At 51.0% G+C, this 19,616-nt stretch overlaps 1 protein-coding gene across 1 annotated transcript; it reads left to right on the top strand.

The window, feature by feature from the left end:
- Nucleotides 1-6,805: 6,805 nt before the first annotated feature.
- Nucleotides 6,806-9,305, top strand: LOC138716558 (acrosin-like). Its single transcript, XM_069849727.1, has 5 exons — nt 6,806-6,876; nt 7,388-7,579; nt 7,830-8,095; nt 8,419-8,564; nt 8,952-9,305. The coding sequence occupies exons 1-5, from the start codon at nt 6,806-6,808 to the stop codon at nt 9,303-9,305; spliced, it is 1,029 nt and encodes a 342-aa protein (XP_069705828.1).
- The last annotated feature ends 10,311 nt before the right edge of the window (nt 9,306-19,616 follow it).

Genomic DNA, 19,616 nt, shown 5'->3' with positions numbered 1-19,616 from the left:
TCAGCTCATCATTTAACTGCGAGATTGTTTATACAGCTCCTTCAAGGGCCTTGTTCACTTAACCATTTCCCAACAAATTCCCCGTCTTTTTCTTGTACAAGCAATACCTTTTGTGACAACGTTGATACTTGTTTCATTATGCATCTATACGCCAAACGAACTACAACTATGATTAACAATAAAATTCTAAGCCAACGTAAAACTTTTGTCATGTACGATACCAGCCATGGAGAGAGATTGTTAAACACTGATGTTAGCCATTTGTCAGATGTCAGAGAGATTGAAACAACACATTTTCTCAAAATCTTCACAACCATGGCCTTGTGCTAACAATAAAAAATCTGTGTCTGCCCGGTTCTGTAACGTGGCATGTCGCACGGAGTCTACATCAAGCAGCAATTCAGACAGCGCTTTGGATGTAGCATTTGTTTGTTTGGAGAGCTAGCATCCTAGTTGATTTAGTTGGGCCAAGGTTCCGGTGGCTGCTACTCCCGGAGCTAAAATTGAGACTGCTATGATTGTTTCTGGGTTCCAAAACTTGACCGTATCTTTGCAGCTAGTAGAAAATGCATGGGTCTTTCCTTACAGCAAGGAATAAAATCCATTGATACTTCTTTAGAAGGTGTCCAATTTTTTCCACCGGCATGTCCGTGGATATGTGTCCACTATATCTCAGTAACGCAAGCTGTAAAAGTATAGAAGGTCACATGCATCATTCCCAATCGGCCACTGTCATTGGAATATGGATGCTGTCGGGCTCATTCCCACTTAATGCCAGTGTTCGTCATCGTCCCTTTCTGATTACTTCTCCGACAGCCACAAGTTGCAGTTGGGTACTTGTCTTTGGTTGACTAGGCAGGAATAAACAAAGCTAGAGCACTAAAAGCTGAAGGAGACCAAAACTGTATTTCATCTACGCAGGAAGCATCAAATTCTTTAAGCTCCCTTTTTGTTTTTCGACTAAAGCGTTCAGTTGAAACACACGATCGACTTGACGTTGTATACACTGTAACACACAGGATAATTGTCAAAGCAATCAACACCAATAAAACAACATTCCTCCTTTGACCAAGAGTTCTCATACCCATCTTGTTATCCACCCATTCTTTTGAGAATCGATCACCCAGGGACATCCTTTAGCTACCACCTAGAAGATTAAGAGCATCCATAATGTTAACGTCCTCCTCATTCTTGTTGACTGTTTTGTGGTTGGGGCTTAACAGTTGTCACGCAGCAACGTGGGCTTGATCCACCTCGCAGGTGCCCAAACTGGTCCTTTATCTGTTAAAACACAAACATAACCTCGTCCCCATGTTAGTAGCTTATACAGACCTGCCCATAGAATCACAGAATCACAGAATAACCAGGTTGGAAGAGACCCACCGGATCACCGAGTCCAACCGTTCCTACCAAACACTAAACCATATCCCTCAGCACCTCGTCCACCCGTGCCTTAAACACCTCCAGGGAAGGGGACTCAACCACCTCCCTGGGCAGCCTGTTCCAGTGCCCAATGACCCTTTCTGTAAAGAATTTTTTCCTAACGTCTAGCCTATACCTCCCCTGGCGGAGCTTGAGGCCATTCCCTCTTGTCCTGTCCCCCGTCACTTGGGAGAAGAGGCCAGCACCCTCCTCTCTACAACGTCCTTTCAGGTAGTTGTAGAGAGCAATGAGGTCTCCCCTCAGCCTCCTCTTCTCCAGGCTAAACAACCCCAGCTCTCTCAGCCGCTCCTCATAAGGCCTGTTCTCCAGCCCTTTCACCAGCTTTGTTGCTCTTCTCTGGACTCTCTCCAGAGCCTCAACATCCTTCTTGTGGTGAGGGGCCCAGAACTGAACACAGTATTCGAGGAGCGGTCTCACCAGTGCCGAGTACAGAGGGAGGATAACCTCCCTGGACCTGCTGGTCACGCCATTTCTGATACAAGCCAAGATGCCATTGGCCGCCTTGGCCACCTGGGCACACTGCTGGCTCATATTCAGTCGGCTGTCAACCAACACCCCCAGGTCCCTCTCCTCCAGGCAGCTTTCTAGACAGACTTCTCCCAGTCTGTAGCACTGCATAGGGTTGTTGTGCCCCAAGTGCAGGACCCGCCATTTGGCCTTGTTAAACCTCATGACATTGGACTCTGCCCAGCGGTCCAGCCTGTTCAGATCCCTTTGGAGCCTCCCGACCCTCCAGCAGATCGACACTTCCACCCAGCTTAGTGTCGTCCGCAAACTTGCTAAGGGTGCACTCGATGCCTTCATCCAGATCATTGATGAAGACATTGAACAGGGCTGGACCCAGCACTGAGCCCTGGGGAACCCCACTTGTCACTGACCTCCAGCTGGATTTCACACCATTTCCCACCACTCTCTGGGCCCGGCCATCCAACCAGTTTTCCACCCAGGAGAGTGTGCGCCTGTCCAGCCCAGAGGCTGACAGTTTCTCAAGCAGAACGCTGTGAGAAACTGTGTCAAAGGCTTTGCTGAAGTCCAGGAAGATCCATCCACAGCCTTTCCCTCATCCAGTAGCCGGGTCACTTTGTCATAGAAGGCGATCAGGTTAGTCTGGCAAGACCTGCCTTTTGTGAACCCATGTTGACTGGGCCTGATCACCCGGTCTCTTGCATGTGCTTCATGATAGCACTCAAGATCACCTGCTCCAGGAGTTTCCCTGGCACTGAGGTCAGACTGACAGGCCTTTGCCCATAATAACTGTTTTTCAATAGCACTTTCACATTGTCTTATATTTGCTCTGATTTTGACGACATGGTTTGTACATGCTTCAACTTTAGCACAATCTGATCATCTCCTGCTAATTGCAAAAAATTCATTACATATTGCACCTTCATCAATCTATTTAGCAGTGTCTCTCCTGATTCTGTGCTTGATAGGTAAGTGATCCCAGCTGTTGTTGTAGGAGTTTTCAGACTGCACCATATCTTTCTACATTCATCATTAGGATTTTTTGTCACAGATTGCAAAATTAAGGCTTCTGTAACTGCTCAGTTGTCTACCTGCTTGTCGAGCACAGCCTTTGATGTATCTATAAACACCATAGAAAGGTCATGCCTGTTTCAGCTTTCCAACATCCAGTATCTTTATAAGTGTTTAGAACTGTCTTGATTCTTGAACTGCTACCAACGTTGTTTAATTGAACCATTTCTTCTTGTATCTATTAACAGGCCCTTCTGTAACGCTGAAACTGTCTGGGTTTCGCGGCGGCAGTGGTGGTGAGCGGCTCCCCCCTCAGCCCAGGGCAGAGGCCCGCTCTGCGGGAGCTGGAGGGGTGGGGGGGGTGGGGGAGCGGCCCTTGGCCAAGCGGCTTGGTTCTCTTTTTACAGTTTTTGGAATCTCCTATATCGCTTCATCACTAATTAGTTCCTAGCGCTGACTGCCGTGCCGCACACAGATCAAAGCTTGCAATCTTTCAACTTCTCCCTGCTACTGTGCCTCACCCCTGGCTTGCACCCGTTGGTCTGAGGGACAGTGAGGGGGGGGATCGGGCTCCTTGTCGGTGTCTATCGGACCCTCTTGGAGAGGATAGGTTGGAGGATTTTCACCACTGCCTCTTCATTATCTTTAAAATGTGTGGAACCCATTCCTCCCCCGACCGCCGCTACTTGCCTGTGGCGGATCTTTGACTCCGGACTCTTCTTTATTTGGACGCGCGTCTTACTCCAATCTTCAGCAATGCCGGAAAGCCATCAGCAATGCCGGAAAATCATCAGCAGTGCCGGAAAATCTTCAGCAGTGCCGGAAAAATCTTCAGCACCGGGTCAGTGCCGGAAAGTTTTCGGCCGGTCCTTCCACCCTCTACCGCGTCTTCAGTCGTTCAGAGCAACTTCGGCAAGCAATCTGAGGGTCCCTGTTCGGGTGCCACTCGTTGACGGGAGCATGGAACCAAAACGCAGAGATCAATGTGATCAGCGAGTGTTCACTTTATTGAGCTTAGCTGTTTCTTTATAAACCCTTTTCGGTTACACAACTGGGTGCCCACGAGGGTATCTACAGTGTATTATTGGTTAAAGGTAGCTGTCCATAAGGCTATTACTAATCTATTATTGGCTAAACTACTGCACATGCTAAGAAACCAAGTTCTACTGAACTTAACTATGTTGACAGTTCTCTTCAATTGTTTTTCTTTCAGCCCGTGCTGGTTCCCACAGAAGTAGCCACTACATTCCTCCCAGCTGGCCCCTGTTTATCTTTCGGCTCTCTGCTTCAAGGCTTTGTTAGAGTTGTTCAGTATTAAACAATCTCACAGCATCCAGGCCTTGTTCTGTGTAAAATGTTCCAACACGGGGCAATCTGCATTTTCAATCCAGACTGGGGAATGAGGAGATTGGGAGTAGCCCTGAGGAGAAGGACTTGGGGTGATGGGGGACGAGAAGCTCCACAGGAGCCACAACGTGCGCTCACAGCCCAGAATCCTCCTGGGCTGCATCCAGAGAATGTGGCCAGCAGGGAGGGAGGGGATTGTCCCCAATGCTCCTCTCGGGGAGACCTCAGCTGGAGGGTTGGGGCCAGGGCTGGAACCCTCAGCAGGAGAAGGAGATGGAGCTGTTGGAACGGGGCCAGAGGAGGCTACAAAGATGATCCGAGAGCAGGAGCATCTCCCATGTGAGGACAGGCTGAGAGAATTGGGGTTGTTCAGCGTGGAGAAGAGAAGGCTCCGGGGAGACCTTATAGCAACCTCCCAGTCACCGTTGGATAGAAGCACTCTCCGATGCATTTTGTAACCTACAGGTCTCTTTTATCTAGTTTAGAGTTTGCAATTTCCCCCCTCAAGGCTGTTTGAAGTTTGAGCATCCAGATCCAGCTTTGAGCAACCGAGCAGCCTGATCCAATGGGAGGCGTCCCTGCCCATGGCAGGGGGGTTGGAACTGGATGATCATTCTGTGATTCCATGGTATGAACCGAAAGGCTTTCCCAGCCTGCACCATTCCGGGATCCCCTATCCAGCACGGCCCCTGCTGAGGCTGTTGCGTGATGGACTGCAAACCCAGCCATTCCCTATGGAATTCCTCCTCATGTCCAGTCTAACTCTGCCCCTCTCCAGTTTATCCCCATTGCCCCTCGTCCTATCCACAAAAGCCTCTGTGAACAGTCCCTTCCCAGCTTTCTTGGAGCCCCTTCAGGTACTGGAAGGTCTCTCTAAGATCTCCTTGAAGCCTTCTCTTCTCCAGGCTGAACAACCCCAACTCTCTCAGCCTGTCGTCATACAGGACGTTCTGCAGCCCTCGCATCATCCTTGGAGCCTCCTCTGGACTCATTCCAACAGCTCCATCTGCTTCTTCTGGACAGGATTCCAGAAGTGGACCCAACCCTCCAGCTGAGGCCTCGCCAGAGAGAAATAGAGGGGCAGAATCCCCTCCCTCCCTGCTGGCCATGCTCTTTAGATGCATCAGGAGAGCTCAGAGCCAGGTGCTGGTGCCTGATCCCAGGCTGCCCACACACACCACCCCAGCAGAGCATTTTGTAGGGGATTTTGGGGTGTCCAACCCCACCTCCTGCCTTCCCTCCCACTTGGAACACCCCATGTCCCCCCCCAGCCCCGAGTTCCCCGCACCCAGCCCCCAGAAGCAGCCGCTCTGTGACATCAGCTTGGGGCCACGGGCTCTGCGGGCGGCGTGGGCGCTACGGGCAACGTGTGGGCTGGTGCTCTGCTGGACACCAGCTCTCGGACCTTCATCTCCCTCGTGTCGCTGGCACCATGAAGATGCTCCTCGCCTTCCTCCTGCTGGCCCTGTGCCAGCCGGCGCAGGCATCGTGGGAGACCTGCGAGTGAGTGGCACAGGGTGTTGGGCACAACAACCCCAGGGAACGCTCCGGGCATGGGGAAAAGCGGAGGAAAAGGACCTGGGGTGCTGGTCAGCAGCAGCAGAAGAGGAACCAGCAGGGGTCCAGGTGGCCAAAAAGGCCAATAACCTCCTGGCTTGGACCAGCCGTGGTGTGGCCAGGGGCAGCAGGGAAGGGATTGTCCTCTTGGCTCAGCGCTGGGGAGGCTGCACCTCAAATCCTGGGTTCAGGTTTGGGCTCCTCGCTCTAAGAAAGACCTTGAGGGGCTGGAGTTTGTCCAGAGAAGGGAACGGAGCTGGGGAAGGGGCTGGAGAACAGGGTTTCTGGGAGCGGCTGAGGGACCTGGGGCTGTTTAGTCTGGAGAAAAGGAGGCTTAAGAGGAGACCTCATCGCTCTCTGCAGCTCCCAGAAAGGAGGTTGTGGAGAGGCGAGTTGTTGTGTTCTCCCCAGGGACAAGCACCAGAACAAGAGGGAAGGGACTCACGTTGTGCCAGAGGAGCCTTAGATGGATACTAGGAAAATATTCTTTACTGAAAGAGCGATGAAGCCCTGGCAGAGGGTGCGGTGGAGTCTCCATCCCTGGAGGTGTTAGGAGAACGTGTTGGGGTGACACATTGGGACGTGGCTTAGTAGGCACAGCTGGTGTTGTGTGGATGGTTGAACTGGATGATCTTCGAGTTCTTTCCCAACTTCAACGATTCTGTGCCCTTCCCAGAGAGCCTGTGCTGCCACCCTTGGGGTTTCCCTGCTGGCTCTGGGCAGGCAGAGCTCGGAACCACACACACCACCCCAGCAGAGCGTTTTGTAGGGGATTTTGGGGTGTCCAACCCCACCTCCTGCCTCCCCTCCCGCTTGGAACACCCCATGTGCCCCCCCAGCCCCGAGTTCCCCAGACCCAGCCCCCAGAAGCAGCCGCTCTGTGACATCAGCTTGGGGCCACGGGTTCTGCGGGCAGCGTGTCGGCTGGTGCTCTGCTGGACACCAGCTCTCGGACCTTCATCTACCTCGTGTCGCTCACACCATGAAGGTTCTCTTAGTCCTCGTCCTCCTGGCCCTGTTCTGGCCAGCACAGGGCTCCTGGGACACCTGCGAGTGAGTGGGACAGGCTGGGAGGGAGCTTGGGCAACGCTGCTGGGCTTCACTGGAGGATGCTCGCTTCCCAACAGCTTCACCAACCCCATGTGGTTCCTTCTCCAACCCCATGTTGTTCCTTCTCCACCTCCATGTGGTTCCCTCTCCAGCTCCATGTTGTTCTTTCTCCAACTCCATGTAGTTCCTTCTCCAATCACATATGGTTCCTTCTCCAGCTCCGTGTGGTTCCTTCTCCAGTCCCATATCGTTCCTTCTCCAGCTTCATGTGGTTCCTTCTACAACCCCATGTGGTTCCTTCTCCAACCCCATGTGGTTCCTGACATTCTTCTCCATTTCCCAGGCTGCTAAGGGCGCCCTAAGAGCTAAAGCAGAGACAGAGGTGGACACCTGGGTGCCCCACAGGGTTCCTTGGCTCCGTGCTCCACACAGCGATGCCGGCTGGGGAGGGAAGGTGCCTGCCCTTCAGCCCCAAGTCTCAAGCAGGACAGTAACGAGTTTCTGGTTTCCACAGGACCTGTGGACTCCGTCCCTTGGCTTACGGCACCGGGCGAGTGGTTGGAGGCAAAAATGCACAGCTGGGTTCCTGGCCATGGATTGTGAGCGTCCAGCAAGTGTTCAAGACGCACTTGGCCCCCGTGTGCGGAGGGACCATCATCCACCCCCAGTGGGTGCTGACAGCCGCCCACTGCTTCGTCAATACCCAGTAAGGAGGAGCAGGGGACAGGGAGATCCCTCAAACCCTGGCAGACGCCCTTTTTCTGCATCCAGAAAAAGGCTGGGCTTGTGTCACTGCATTCCCGATGCCTCCATCTCCATGATTCTTCTCCTCCGGGCGCGTTGGGGCAGTCGCGCCCTCCCTAGATGCTCTCCTCTCCCACTTGGGAAGCAGGAGGCAGGGAAGCTGCAGCGCGTGGCTCCTCTCCCTCTCACTTCTCTCTCCATCCACCTTCCAGGCACGTCCCAGCGTGGCGCGTGGTGGCCGGAACCACCTCGTTGACTCGCCCGGGTCCCGAGGAACAAGTGCGCTATGTCAGGCGGATCATCATCCACGAAGACTATTACAACATCACTCAGAGGAACGACATCGCCCTGATGGAGCTCTACGAGCCCTTCCAGTGCAGCCTCTACGTGCAGCTCGCCTGCGTCCCCGACTTCTCCCTGCAGCTCTGGCAGCTGAGGAGCTGCTACGTCAGCGGCTGGGGGGTCACCACGGCCAGATGTGAGTTCCCCAGACGTATTTGTATCCTGGGAGGTGGTGGAGTTCCCTCCCCTGGAGGAGTTTAAGGGACGGGTGGACGAGGTGCTGAGGGACATGGGTTAGTGATTGATGGGAATGGTTGGACTCGATGATCCGATGGGTCTTTTCCAACCTGGTGATTCTATGATCTGCGTCCGGGGAGGTGGGAATGAGCTGCCAACCAGAGCAGGGTGGAAGGGGAACACCACAGCGATGCCGCTGCCGATGCAAAGCCAAGCCCTGGGGAAGAGAGGAGGAGAACTGGTGGCATCTGCTGGGGGTTCATTCCTGTCTTGTCCCCACAGCTTCTGGAGCACTGCCGGTGCTGCAGGAGGCCCGCGTCCACCTCATCGACACCCAAGTCTGTAACAGCAGCGGGTGGTACAGGGGCGCCGTCCACCCCCACAACCTGTGTGCGGGCTATGCGCAGGGTGGCATCGACACCTGCCAGGTAGGAGGGTGATCCCAGCCCCTAGCAAGTCCCCCTCCCACCGCAGGGTCCCCATCGCTCCGGGGGTCTCCTCCTCATCTCCAGCTGCTGCTCCATGCTCAGCGTCCAGTTGTCCCACAGCACTGTGACTCTGCAAAAAAAGCTCATCCCATGTTCTCAGCATGCAGGGACCAACCCTGGCACATCCCTCTGCCCCACAGCCAGGAGAGAACCTGCCTGAGAGTCCCACAAACACCTCCCCAACCACGTTCTGTTGGCTCCAGCACTCTAGGAGAACCTTTCTGGGAAGGGAACACAGCTCTGGCAACTGCTGGCAGAGAGCAGGAGCAGATCCCTCGGGCTTACGGAGCCCCCAGCACTCTCTGAATCCTCTTTTCTTCTCCGCAGGGGGACAGCGGGGGTCCTCTGGTCTGCCAAGATCCCTCTACTGACCACTTCTGGCTGGTGGGGGTGACCAGCTTTGGGACAGGCTGTGCCCGAGCCCATCGTCCCGGGGTCTACACCGCCACGCAGCATTTCCGCGACTGGATCCTGGGGGTGATGAAGCGCTACTCGGCTCCAGCGGCACCTGCATCAGAACGCACTTGGAGCCACTTTCCGACCACGACAAACCCTGCGGAGATAACCCCAGCGACGGAGCCGAGCGCTTTCAGCGCCTGCCCGATTCCAGTCAACAAGCTGGTGGACTTCTTCACTAAGGTGATGGAGCTCCTGCAGGTCCTGACAGGTCGAAGGACCTGAGAACAGGGGGAAGAGGATGCAGGGCAGGCTGAATGATGCCACCACCACGTTGTGCTGGGCCGTTGGCTGCTGCTCCACAGGCAGCCTTCAGGTCCCAGACCTGCTTGGTCCTGCCCTCCCACCTCAAGCTCCCCATCCAAGCCTACGGTGGCTGGTTGTGTTTTGTTAGGATGTTGTTTCTTGTCTGTTCTCTGTGTAGTAATAAATAGTTTTCACAGCAAACTTTGCTTCAGCCTCATTCTGTCTCCTGGGCGAGGCAAGGTCTCCATCCTGGTCGCTGCACAAGGTGAGAAGGGCATGAAGGGAAAGACTCACTCCAAAGGGTGACCCCGTGCCTGGTTGGACAAGAGGGAGAGAAGAAGGGAATGGTGGTTCCAGGGGCTGGAGGTCTTCAGAGAATCACAGGACGGTTTGGGTTGGAAGGGACCTCAATGACCCCAATGAAGGCCAGGTTGGATGGAGCTTAGAGCACTCTGATCCAGTGGGAGGTGTCCCTGCCCACGGCAGGAGGGTTGGAACTGGCTGGGCTTTGAGGTCCCTTCCAACCCAAACCATTCCATGACTCTGTGATTTACAGGATTCCACTTTAATTAGTGAAGGAGTGAATTATTTGTTAAGAGGTGTGCAGGCTTGAGCTTCCAGATCTGACAAGTCCTATGGTTATTTACAATATCCTGCTTATCTGACACAGTTTGGGGAAGAACACGCGTAACTGAAAGGTAGAAAAACTGCCCTTTAGCAACAGTTTCCATCCCTCCATCCCTCTACTCCTCCCATCCCTCCAGCCCTTCACTGGGCTCTCCTTCATGGAGTAGGAATAAACTTCTGCTGTTGTACCCTGACGAAAATCACAGCTTGGTTCTTCTGTGGCTGCAGGACCCTTCTGACTGTCCTTGCACAGGGAAATACAGCAATCCATCCGACCAGATCTGGTGCTGGAATAGAGGAGGATCTGCAGGAGACGGCTTGTCTTCTCCACAGAGCTTGGCTGCTCTGAGCACATCCGGGAATCACCTTCAGGTTCACTCTCCAAAACCAAAGCAGCTCTAATTCCTGTTGGTCTGGGGTCCAGTTCTGGTGCTGGCGAAGCCTTGTGACACCTCTGGGGCCCTGAGAGCATCTCAGCTGCTTCCAGACAGAGCCTGCCCTCTCCTCCTGGGGACGTGGCTGCACAATCAGCTGTGTCCTTGTGTCTCTCCACCCAAGCCAGGATGGCAGCAGGAAGCTCCCACACCTTGTATGAGCTATGATGTTGTCCAGCACCCTCTTGTAGAGAGCAATGAGGTCTCCCCTCAGCCTCCTCTCTCCAGGGTCAATACCCCCAGGGCCCTCAGGGTTGTTCTCCAGCCCCTTCCCCAGCTCCGTTGCTCTTCTCTGCACTCGCTCCAGAGCCTCAACATCCTTCTTGTGGGGAGGGGCCCAGACCTGACCCCAGGATTCGAGGAGCGGTCTCCCCAGGGCCGAGGCCAGAGGGAGAAGAACCTCCCTGGCCCTGCTGGCCACGTCGGGTCTGATCCAAGCCAAGATGCCCTTGGCCTTCTTGGCCCCCTGGGCCCCTGCTGGCTCCTGTTCAACCAACCCCCCCAGGTCCTTCTCCTCCAGGCACTTTCCAGCCAGCCTTCTCCTAGGCTGGAGCTGCCCAGGGTTGTTGTGCCCCAAGGGCAGGACCCGCCCTTTGGCCTCGTTAACCCTCATCCCGTTGGTCTCAGCCCATGGATCCAGCCTGTTCAGGTCCCTTTGGAGCCTCCCACCCAGACATGTCGGACTACAACTCCCGGCATGCCCCGCGGCAGACTCAATATATAGCCTTTTCTATGGCTGCCGAATCACGCGGCGAACTACAATTCCCGTCTTGCCCCGTGGCGCTTCCGGTAACCGCACCGGAAGTCTGTGTCTCCGCTTCCGGCCCCGGGCGGTGGGTCTCGCGGCAGGCGGCGCCATGGGCCCTCGGGGCTGGTTCCTCCCGTTGGTTCTGGGGCTGCTCCGGGGAGCGGCCTCCGCCCGGCCCAGCTTCGTGCTGCTGCTGGCGGACGATCTGGGCTTCGGGGACCTGGGGTGCTACGGGCACCCGTCCTCCGCCACGCCGCGCCTGGACCGGCTGGCGGCCCGCGGGCTGCGCTTCACCGACTTCTACAGCAGCTCCCCCGTCTGTAGCCCCTCCCGGTGCGGCCCTGGGGCGCGAGGAGCCGGGCCCCGCTCTCCTCCCTCTTCCCTGACCGTGTCCTCATCCCCCACTCCTTCTCTGCCCTCGTCCCCACCCTCTCTCTTTGCCCTCATCCCCCCCGTCTCTCTGGCCTCGTTCCCCCCCCCCCTCTCTGCCCTTGTCCCCCCCTCTCTCTCTGCCCTCCTCCCCCTCCAGCTTCGCCCTGGTCCCCCCTCTCTGCCCTCGTTTCCTCCCCTCATCCTCATTCCACCCCTTCTGCCGTCATCCCCCTTCTCCTCTTGCCTCCCACCCATTGCATCTCGCCCCTCTCTCTCTCTCTCCCCCTCTGCCCTCACCTCACTCCCTCTGCTACCCTCTTTCCCCTCTCGTGCCCCCCCAGCTTCATGTCTCCCCTCTCTCGCTTCATTCCCCGACCCCCCCATCTGCCTTCATCCCACCCCACTTTCCCACGACCCCTGTGCTGCTTTCACCCCCCTTTGTGCCCACGGCTGCCCTCCTGGCTGCCTTCATCCCCACCCTCTCCCTTCACCATCCCCTCTCTCTGCCCTCGTCCCCCTGACACCGAAAATACTGACGAATAAACCCTCTAGGAGCTGTTTTGGGTTTTTTTAATCAGGGCAGGCGATCCCCATCAGTCGCGTTCAGTGAGAGAAATGCTGGTTACAGAATATATTTCCCACTTACATGCCTACATATCAATTTTCCTCAAAATCTTGTGCATATTCTATTACTTTCCAAGGATTCGTTTCAATGTTGTTCTGAATTTCACAACAGCGCAATCTCTTGTTAATTCGGAGCTGACTCCAGCTCTCTGTCTCCGCTTGAGATAGGGGAAAAACTGCAAATAGAGCTAATTAGAGGAAAAACCACGTCTGTTCAGCACGGAACATGCTTCACTCAAGACAGAACAGTGCCTGGAAAAACACTATTTGAAAAAACATGTTGTAAACCACCAAAATCCTTATCCATCCTCTCACCTCCTTCCCTTTTCTCTTGCTTCATCTCATCCCTTTGCCTCATCACCCCTTTCTTTCTCTTTGTCCCCCCTGACCGGCTGCTTCCAGACATGCTCCGGGATCTGCCCCGGCGTCTTCTACCCGGACTCGCGGGGCGGGCTGCCGCTGGCAGAGGACTTCAGGAAAGCATTTGACACAGTTTCTCCCAGCGTTCTGCTTGAGAAACTGTCCCCTCTGGCCTGGAGAGGAGAATGAGCTCCTGGGTGGAAAACTGGTTGGCTGGAGGGCCCAGAGAGTGGTGGGAGATGGAGTTAACTCCAGCTGGAGGCCAGTGACAAGTAGTGTCCCCAGGGCTCAGGGCTGGGTCCAGCCCTGTTCAATGTCCTTATCAATGACCTGGATGAGGGCATCGAGTGCATCCTTAGCAAGTCTGGAGATGACACTAAGCTGGGTGGAATCTGGATCTGCTGGAGGATCAGGATGCTCCAAGGGGATCTGAACAGGCTGGATCCATGGGCTGAGACCAACAGGGTGAGGGTTAACGAGGCCAAAGGGCGGGTCCTGCCCTTGGGGCACAACAACCCTGGGCAGCTCCAGCCTAGGAGAAGTCTGGCTGGAAAGTGCCTGGAGGAGAAGGACCTGGGGGGGTTGGTTGAACAGGAGCCAGCAGGGGCCCAGGGGGCCAAGAAGGCCAAGGGCATCTTGGCTTGGATCAGACCCGGCGTGGCCAGCAGGGCCAGGGAGGTTCTTCTCCCTCTGGCCTCGGCCCTGGGGCGAGCGCTCCTCGAATCCTGGGGTCAGTTCTGGGCCCCTCCCCACCAGAAGGATGTTGAGGCTCTGGAGCGAGTGCAGAGAAGAGCAACGAAGCTGGGGAAGGGGCTGGAGAAGAAGCCTGAGGGCCCTGGGGGTGTTTAGGCTGGAGAAGAGGAGGCTGAGGGAGACCTCATTGCTCTCTACAAGAGGGTGCTGGACAACGTCAAAGCTCATACAAGGTGTGGGAGCTTCTTGCTGCCATCCTGGCTTGGGTGGAGAGACACAAGGACACAGCTGATTGTGCAGCCACGTCCCCAGGAGGAGAGGGCAGGCTCTGTCTGGAAGCAGCTGAGATGCTCTCAGGGCCCCAGAGGTGTCACAAGGCTTCACCAGCACCAGAACTGGACCCCAGACCAACAGGAATTGGAGCTGCTTTGGTTTTGGAGAGTGAACCTGAAGGTGATTCCCGGATGTGCTCAGAGCAGCCAAGCTCTGTGGAGAAGACATGCCGTCTCCTGCAGATCCTCCTCTATTCCAGCACCAGATCTGGTCGGATGGATTGCTGTATTTCCCTGTGCAAGGACAGTCAGAAGGGTCCTGCAGCCACAGAAGAACCAAGATGTGATTTTCGTCAGGGTACAACAGCAGAAGATTATTCCTACTCCATGAAGAAGAGCCCAGCGAAGGGCTGGAGGGATGGGAGTGTTAGCAGAATGACAAACACATAACCACACTAGGAGGTTATATGTGGTGCTTTATTTCGAGGCCCCGGGAACCAGGGGTACGCACCCAGATCTGGTTCCAAAGACCGTCACATCGCGTCCGCTTTTTATTTTCTAAAAGTTTCGCAATCTATTGTATATTCAACAGGTTACTTCATTATCTAATACATATGCATAGGTAGGTTACTTCATCGCCTTATTGCGACATCAGTCTCTATTGCGCCTGCGTAGCCCCCTCTGGGGGTCGTCCTGATGAAGTAAGTAGTCTTCCTCAGATGAAGTAAATAGTCTTCCTCGCATTGTCTTTATTACTTCTTGTTCTTTTGGCAAACTCGTCGATTTTTCTTGGCTGGGCCCGCACTTATCTCCACTTGACCGCTCAGGTATATCTTTCTTGCCTCCTGAAACCTATTCTTCTGTCTTTCACAAGATTTATGATGGTCTTTTGGCTGTTGCAGGTGTATGTTCTACTTGGGTAGGGTAGCTAGTATGTACTTTTCCTAAGCACACTTGGATCCTATTGTCACACGAGGTCTTTTGAGCAAGTACCTTGGGGTCTGTTGCTAGGATACGTTAAGAATCAACAGAATCATGCAATTCTTATATTCTGTCTTAGTTCTTGATTAGTCGATGATCAGTGTTTTATCCTACTTTAAGTGTAACTTTCCTAGCATTTCCCCCCTTTGAAAATACTTCACCTTAGCAAGTATTTTCATTTCATGTAACTGTTTCTTGGGAAGTTGATGGGGGTATTGGGTGCTGTGGATATTCTCGTGTCACTGCTCCAATAATTTTGTGTGTCCAGTTTTGTTTGCGAGTAATTTCTCTCCGGATACACAAATACACCAGATAGATTGTAAGGAATATAAGCAAAAGTGTGAATAACGTTTGAATGAGAGAGTGTATCCAGCCAGTAAGATGGATGCTTAATCTATCAAATAATGCCCCAACCCAATTTTGACCAATTTCTTCTTTCTCTTTTTCAGCTTCTTCTTCTATTTTTCCTAATTGTGAGATATCGTATTCCACATCGGCTGTGACATTAGGTATATGCACACAGCAGTGATCAGTTCAATCTTTGAGATATGCACAGACACCATGTTCTTTTAACAAGAGCATGTCTAATGCCATTCTGTTCTGCAAAGTCATTTTCGTTGTCGCCTGTAGTTGCAAGTTTAAATCTCGAAATCCCTTCTTTGTTATTTTTGCCAATCTTTCAGTTTGTCCAATTAGTTTGTAAATCATTTTCTATTACGATACGTCGCTATTTGGGCAAAAATGGATTCTAATGCCCATCTCACTTTAACTCCTGTCTCAGGCTTTTGCCAAGTGTCATCTATGTCTTTAATATCATTTTCTATGTCTCTTTTAGCACGAATTTGTAAAGTTTCCAATTTACCTCTGAAGGGGGATCGCTTCTAAATTGGGCACAGGGTAGGCAACCCCAGAGTTATTTCTTTAACTGGACCCTCCATTGATAAATGTGTAGTCCAAGTTCTATCATTAGATGCTCAAACAAAATTACCCATACTGCGTACTGTTGAATATTTACAGTCTATTCCATTAACTGGTACTTGTATTACCTTTCCCCCGACTTTAAATCCCCGACAGGCACACCCTATTATTAGAGCCATTTTAACTGGAGGTATGGTGATCTCTTCAGGGTCTAGGTCACAATCTAAAATTTTAGAACAATTCTACTATGAAACGCTATCAATAGGATCTCTACTGATCCGGCCATTTACTGGTAATTTGTCACTACTTTGTTTTCCTGTCCATTTAAAATATTAAGATGTTTTTCCTCCGTATTGGAATTTTTGTAAAATACTTGTTGACCAAACTGTGTCCCAATTTTGTTCTGTATCATTTCTTTTCTGGCACATCCATTTTATTGTATTTCTTTCTCTCACTATTTCTTTTATTTCATCATATGAACACTATCCTACATCTTTAAATCGTCCGATACGTGTGAACTTATAATTTGGTAATTTTTCACAATCGTTTTGACTTCCTGCAGTTCTCCACTCCCTTTTTATACTTATTTTCTGTTTTTTCTGTATGGGTGTTATTATTTGTTTACATTCGGTTTTATTTTTTTTTTTACCTCTGGGAGTGGGCAAGTCAATATTTCCCAGCTTATCGGTTCTCCAGCCGTTTTTGGTAAAGGCAAGCATGCTGTAATCTTACTTGTATTTTGCATTCTAGCAAAATCTTTGATTAACCCAATCATCAAATTTTCTTCAGCATCTTTCTTTTGAACATAAATCTCCTGGGGTGCCTGGGTCAGTTCTATGGCTGGTTTCACTCTGGCTTCAGTAATATTGATTTCGCTATATCCAAAGGTAGTAGCATTTTGATATTGGCATCTGTAAGTTCCCAAGTCGGATCTTTTTATCCGTTTAATAATCTGGACTAACATTCCTCCCAGTCTCAATTCTATTGAGTGTCTTTTATCACTTAGAACTGCTTTTTCTTCTTTTATCCATCCAAATTCCTCAGGCTGGGGGTCCTCTAGGAGGCAGTAAATAAGTGCCTCACTACCCAGAGGAGCCGGATAATGTGTATGCCCTGCTTTTATTCCATGGTCTTGAAGGGGATTTATTATCAGTGTTCTTTCTCCATAGTCTACATTACTTCCTGCTCCCACAAAACACCTATATTTTCCTTGGTCAGTCAAAGTTAAATTCGTCAGCTCCAGTTTTGTTTCACTTCGTATGGGATTTCGCGGATAAAACTTGTTCGATACTTTCCCTTTAAGTTTCCATGTCCCTCATAGTTCTTGTTTGTAACCATCTAACCCCAAATCTTTGCTATCATAGATTGTTTCAGGTGCTCCACAAGTTCTAGACACCTTTTCCCAAAAAATCTGAATTAATTTCCTTTTCATTGGGACATGACTTTGAAACCTGCAAGACAGAATGGCATTTTGTCCAATGGTATACTTGCTTGTTTCTCTCTTACATGAAATTTCTAGAGATGTGACACCTATTATAGGTATCAAGGACCAAACTATAATCAAAGTCCCGTACTCGAAGTACGACATTTTACTTGCTTTTCAGCTTTAGTCTCGTTGGTCTGACTACTTCGACTCTCCAGTCCTTGGGTGCCTTCTTCACTCGTGTGTAGTGGATCCAAGAGTCTATTCCTTTTACTTTTACCGCAGTGAAAGTTGTTAACAGCACCAGGTACGGTCCATTCCACCGTTCTTTCAGTGGCTCTTCACTCCAATCGCGGACGTAGACCTGGTCTCCCGGTTTAATTTCGTGTACTGAATTCTCTAATGACACAGGACGGTTCCAGATCAAGGCCCTTCGTAGCTGTGTCAAAGTTCTACCAAGAGATAACATATAGTTGTACACATCTTGGTGTCCTTTAATATGCATGTTTGGGTTTGGTTGTGGCGACTCATATGGTTTCCCAAAGAGGATTTCATAAGGACTCAGTCCCATCCCACTCCTAGGCTTTATCTTTATTCTTAGAAGGGTTATTGGTAATGCCTGGGGCCATTGAATTTTAGCTTCTTGGCATATTTTACTGACCTGTCTTTTTATCGTCTGATTCATCTTTTCTACTTGTCCACTAGATTGTGGTCTCCATGGGGTATGGAGACTCCAGGGAATTCCCAATGCCTTACTTACTTCTTGTACAATTGTGGCTACAAAGTGTGATCCCCTATCAGACGATAGACCTAAGGGAACCCCAAACCTAGGGATAATTTCCCTCAACAACCATTTCACTGTTTCTTTGGCTTGATTGGTGCGACAGGGAAAGGCTTCTGGCCATCCAGAAAAAGTGTCGACCCCGACTAACAAATATTTGTACCCTTGAGCTTTAGGTAATTCTACAAAGTCTATTTGCCAATAATCTCCTGGTTCCATGCCTACTCTGATATGTCCCATTTCTACTCTCCTCCTAACCACAGGATTATTCCTCAAGCAAAGTTCACATTTTGAATTTACAGATTTTGCCATTGTTAACATCTGTGCCGAAATTATGTTTCGTTTCAGATAAGTCACTAATGCTTCTGCTCCCCAATGGCACTTTTGATGTTCTGCCTGTAGAATTGCCCGCATAATGACAGGAGGTACAATTATTTGTCCAGTTGTAGTTACGTACCATCCTTCAGAATTTAGGTTTGCCTTCATTAAATTGGCCAATTTCTTGTCCTCTTCCGAGTATTTCGGTTTCTGTGTCAGGTAATCTTGTAAAGGGCTTACCTTGGTAGGTATCAAGGCCATCATCGTCTGTACTTGTCGTGCTATCCGCCGAGCCGTTCGATCTGCTAATGTGTTTCTTTCGGCCACCTTAGAGTCTCTTCCTTGATGTGCCTTGCAATGCATGATCGCTACCTGCTCTGGTAATTGCACAGCAGATATCAAGTTTAAAATTTCTTTTTGGTATTTTATATTGGTTCCCTGCGAGGATAATAATCCTCGTTCTTTCTATAAAGTTCCGTGTACATGAACTACTCCAAAGGCATATTTTGAATCTGTCCATATGTTTACTCGTTTATCTTTGCTTAATTCTAATGCCTTTGTGAGGGCTATTATTTCTGCCCGTTGTGCTGAGGTCCCCACCGGTAGGGCCTGTGCTTCTATTACCGTGCTCTGTGTGGTCACGGCATAACCTGCATACCGTGTCCCATTCTCCACGAAGCTACTCCCGTCTGTGAAGAGCTCTTGATCAGGCTGTTCGATTGGAGTATCTTTCAAGTCCGCTCTCGTTGCATATGTGTGTTCTATGACTTCTATGCAATCATGTTCCAAAGGACCATCTTCTGTTGCTGCACCTAAAAAGGCTTCTGGGTTTAACAGGTTAGTTGTTTTCAAACTTACATCATCCTGTTCAGTGAGTATGGCTTGGAACTTCATCATTCGGCTAGGGGAAAGCCAATGCCCCCCTTTTTGTTCTAAGACTGTTAACACCATGTGAGGTATATAAACTTCAATGTTTTTTCCTAGAGTCAATTTTCTGGCTTCTTGTATCAGAATTACAGTTGCTGCTACGGCTCTCAGGCAGGATGGCCAACCTGCACTAACGGGGTCCAACTGTTTAGAGAAGTATCCCACTGGTCGTTTCCAGCTTCCTAATTTCTGTGTTAAGACACCCAGTGCTAATCGTTGTCTTTCGTGAACGAACAACTGGAAAGTCTTTGTTAAATCCGGTAAGTCCAATGCTGGTGCCTTAGTCAAGGCCTCTTTTAGTTTCTTAAAGGCCTCCTTTTGAGGTCCCTCCCAAGTGAGATTAGGCAATTTTTGTGCCTCATACAGAGGTTTTGCTATAAGTCCATAGTCCATTATCCACAGCCTACACCACCCTGCCATTCCCAAGAATGTCCTCAGTTCATGCAAGTTCCGGGGTTCTGGAATCGCACAAATTGCTCTAACACGATCCGTTCCTAACCTTCGTTGTCCCTGTGTTATCTCACATCCAAGATACAATACAGTTGTGCATGCAATTTGAGCTTTTTCTCTTGAAACCTTGTATCCATTTAGGCCCAGTTGGTTTAAAATCTCAATAGTCACTTGTATGCATAATGATTCTTGTTCTGTTGCAAGGAATATGTCATCTACATATTGTAACAAAAGATACTGTGTTCTTGGTACCTGAATTTTTTCTTGCGTAGTCCAGATCTCCAATTTTTTCGCCAGTTGGTTTCCAAAAAGAGTTGGGCTATTCTTGAATCCTTGTGGGAGCCTCGTCCACGTGAGTTGCG

Source organism: Phaenicophaeus curvirostris, chromosome 1 (assembly GCF_032191515.1).
Source record: "Phaenicophaeus curvirostris isolate KB17595 chromosome 1, BPBGC_Pcur_1.0, whole genome shotgun sequence".
Classification (NCBI taxonomy): domain Eukaryota; kingdom Metazoa; phylum Chordata; class Aves; order Cuculiformes; family Cuculidae; genus Phaenicophaeus; species Phaenicophaeus curvirostris.
The sequence above is the reverse complement of the archived record's forward strand: the minus strand, read 5'-3'. Positions and strand labels throughout refer to the sequence as shown.